The sequence below is a fragment of the Cebus imitator genome, unplaced genomic scaffold (assembly GCF_001604975.1).
Source record: "Cebus imitator isolate Cc_AM_T3 unplaced genomic scaffold, Cebus_imitator-1.0 Scaffold17, whole genome shotgun sequence".
Lineage (NCBI taxonomy): Eukaryota > Metazoa > Chordata > Mammalia > Primates > Cebidae > Cebus > Cebus imitator.
In genome coordinates, this window is record NW_016107332.1 from 5,890,585 (window position 1) to 5,894,711 (window position 4,127).

General features: G+C 35.3%; 1 protein-coding gene across 2 annotated transcripts in view; it reads right to left on the bottom strand.

Annotated features, from left to right (window-relative positions):
- The window catches only part of TIFA (TRAF interacting protein with forkhead associated domain), an 11,239-nt gene continuing 7,112 nt past the window's right edge, over nucleotides 1-4,127 (bottom strand). The window contains exon 2 of one of the 2 annotated variants that reach the window (XM_017510006.2): nucleotides 1-2,808. In XM_017510006.2, the coding sequence (XP_017365495.1) occupies nucleotides 2,236-2,790 (555 nt within the window). In that variant the 5' untranslated portion in view covers nucleotides 2,791-2,808 and the 3' untranslated portion in view covers nucleotides 1-2,235. The remainder of the gene's footprint in view (nucleotides 2,809-4,127) is intronic. The other variant, XM_017509998.2, reaches the window with a different exon arrangement.

A 4,127-nucleotide genomic window follows, 5' to 3' on the forward strand; every position in this document is an offset into this window, starting at 1 on the left:
TAGAAAAAAAAATTAATATTTATCAAGTTGAACAAAACTCTTTCCAAGATATACATTAGGAGATATCATTATTCCGTATGAGCATGAGATTTTCCTGGCCCTAAATATTACTTAACACATTGTTTGGGTTCAATAACAATAATACATGAATTCCTTAATATTAAATTTATAACTTAGAAACACATTCATCAGCCTCAAAGACAAGAAACAGAGGTGAAAGTCTTCCAAAATTGTCAAAATGTGACAGTATGTACATATTAAAGTATATATACTTCACCCATAGAAAGGCGTTCTCATGACACTACACACTGTAAGCAATTCTAAGAAGCTGGGTGATGTGGCTAAAAATCCACATCATACAGGAAGTTCTAATCCTAGAAAGAATCAGTAGTAGATAATCTTAGACTAAAGGGAGTATATTAGTTTTCTATTTGCTGCTGTAACAAATTACTGCAGTGGCTTACGACAAACACAAATTTATCATCATAAAGTTCTGTAGGTTAACAAGTCAAACATATCTCACTGGACCAAAATCAGGGTGTCCACAAGAGTTTGTTCCTTTCTGGGGGTTTGTCTTTTCCAGCTTCCAGATGTTCAATGCACACTTTCCAGTTTCAAGGGACCATCCACATTCCTTGGCTTACGATATCCTTCCTCCCAGCAACAGCAGGTCAAGTCCACCTCACACCTCATCACTCTGACATACTGATCTGTCTCTCTTCCACTTTTAAGGATCTGGTGATCAATTGGGCACACCCAGATAATCCAGCATAATCTATTTTAATTCCAGCTGCAGCCTTAATTCCCCTTTGCCATGTAGCAGCACAATTACAAGTCCTGGAGACTATCACATGGACACCTGAACATCTTTGGATGGATCATTACTCTGCCCATCACGGGGAATAAGCAGGAAAACTAGACGCAGGAACTAAAGAGTCATTCAGGCCACTTTGCATAGGGACAAATATTTCACCCTACTGGGATAGTTCCAGGGCTGGGGAGTCAGGGTTAGGGTGCTGGATATCACATGCTATTGCCCAGGAATAGACTGATGGTCTGAATCAAGAAGAGGTTTAAAGCCTGTTTTGTTAAGAGGCTGGAGAGTTCACAAAAGCATTTTTTAAAGGATGTTACAAAAATATGGACCTCTTACTATAGGAAATTTCGTTTACCTGGAAAATTGTACAGTAAGCCTTACTACCTGGCAATGCTACAATTTACCTTAACTAAATGGTTACCATTATACTCAACATTCACTATCTTAGTTAAGAGGAGTTGAATAAGTATCTTAAATTTAAAAAAATTAAGAACTGAAAAATACTTTTTAAAGTTGACATTTTAGAAATATTTAAGCATTTATTATAAACATTTTCACATAAATTTATATATGAAAAGTGGCCCAAGAACAGTTCTTTCCCTTATTTAGAAAAATAAATTCAACGAAAATGGCTAATTAAGCTTTGTCTTTATTGTGTACATGGATACTATTAAAAAGGTGAATTTGTGAAATTTTAAAATTTTGTATAACACATAAAAATCAAACTTCTAATTTTGTAAACAAATAATTCTAAACATAACACAGTGGTGCTTTAAAATGTTTAAATATTTATCCTAGATGCTGAACATAGACAAAGAGAACTGTCATCTTAGGAGCAAACACACTACAATTCTGTAAAAAGAAGTCATGGAAAAGCAAGGTAGTATTCCTCAAGTAAGTCCTCCCATTCTAAAACCACAGTGACGCACAGACGCTAGTCCAGAGCCTATTCTGGTACTCCGGTGCTGCAAGTGCTGACAGGCTACGAACACTGGTAACAAGCTGCCTGGAGCCTTGGCCTTGAAAACAAATGGCTGCTGTGAAACAATGCGACCAAACCAAGAGACGGTTCCTTACAAAAACAAAGCAAACACAGATGAAAATCAAGCAGAAAAAGAAAATAATATAACCTTATTTTGAGAACACTATTTCATCCCAAAGGATATCTTTTTGTATATTAATCCTCACAGATGAGCGGTTAAAATAATTTTGTGTAGCTCCAGGAATACAACAGGTGACTAAGTTAATGACTAACACAATTTACAGACTTCAAAGTGATAATACTGAAATTCCAAATTTCACAGCACAACAGATGACTATAACATACTACCCTAACAAACGCTTAATAAGTAGTGTCTGCAGAGCATCCACAGAGTTCTTTGTCCTTCACATTTCTTCTCTGAGACTTTCTGTGTTCATTACTCATTTTCATCCATTTCTGTAGGAGAACTGCTTTGGAAGGAAGAGAGCGAATAAATGCCATACTCGGGTATGGGCCTGTGCGGTGGCCAGTTGTTTTCTTGCAAGAGTGATCTTGGAGATAAAATAAACTGAATCTCAAAAAATTCCAATGATTCTCCATCTTCCTTCTCCATCAGAAACTGATACTCTCCGAATCTGATCATGCACTTGTATGGCAGGTCCATTTTATTTAGGTAGCCCAGCTCTCTACTGTCCATGATCAGATTGGCCTTTTTACTCATATTTTTAATTTCAAAGGAGAGAACTGAGCTGTTGAATTGTTTAAACAGCTGCAAAGAAAACTGAACTCGAGAAACCTGTTTGTCCTGAAAAGTATAACGACAGATGTTGGAATTTCGGCCAAATTTCACCACTTCACTGGAAGGGAGTTTGTCTCTGTTACAAAACCTTATTGACTGAAATATTCCACTTTGCAACTGGCCGGGATGATAAACCGTTATCTGGAGACAAGTTACTGTCTCTTCTGTGTCAGCATCTTCAAAACTGGACATGATGTGCCCAAGGCCCACCTGCAATAATTAAATTACCATGTTAGTTTCTGCTTATACACGAAGCATTGAGAAATTTGATTCTAATGTTTTGATGAACATCCCCTGATAGGCAATTTATTTGGACTTAAGGAAAACAATACATAGATAATACTTTCAGTGAACTAGTCGACATGTGAAATCTTATACCAAGACCTAAAAAATCACTGCACTAATCTTTCCCATCTTTTTCATTTCTAGTTTGACTATAAGACCATACATAAAATGCAGACAATAACAAAGAATGATTTTTGATAATAAAATGATTTGAGGGAAGCATAAGGAAACCTCAGTTCCTCTCTCGCTTAAATAGAGTGACTTGAGCCCAGAGAAAATATGAGAGGTGTACTTTAAAAAGAAAATTAGGAAATAAAAAATTCCTTTGGTTGGAATGCCCTCAGAGGATATACACAAAAAGAAAACCTACAGTTTATTAACTGGATTATAATTAAATATATTATGAATTGTGAAACCTGGTTAAAGAAACTTAATACATATACACAGACAATTGCAACATTTATCCTTTATCTCCTCTTTATATCCACTTTGACTTCTAACAGGTAAATTATTAAAACTAGTAAATGCTTTAAATGGTTATTTTATTCTATAATTTCAAATGTTAGACATTACAGACTTTTAAGAATATAAGTCTCCATGAGGTGGTTCTAAATGTCATGGCTTGCACTGGTAATAGAATTAATCATTTTTGTCAGTGGTGCCCAGTGATGGACAAAACTGTCATTAGCTACAAATTGCACAATCCAACTGTTGTTAACCACGTCCCTCGAGAGCCGATGGTCCAAGGTGCCCTCCATCTGCTTTGATAATCAGTTGAGTACTTAAAAGCAGTATAACAGGATGGAGAGATAGCTACCAAAATTTTTATGAAGTTACTTCAACGTACAATGTCATTTTAAAACAAATTTAACATTTTAAAAGCACATGCACATGATTTTTAAATTCAAACACTAACAAAAGATTTTAAAAAACAAGTATCTCTCCCCCACCTGAACTCTTTGTCTTCCTCTCCTAGAGTACAACCACAATAAAAGTTACCTTTATCCTTACAGAAATTTTCTTTACATAACCAGCATAAAACTATGTGTGTACGCTCTCTCTCTCCCTCTCTCTGTCTCTCTCTCTCTCACACACACACACACACATACACACACCCACATTACTCCTCAGAGAGAAAAAAATTCTTACTCAAATAGAAACATGCTATAAAACATGCTTCATTTAGTTCTGAAACTTGATTTTTTTTTATTTTTTTATTTTTATTATTGTTTTTTTTTTTTTTT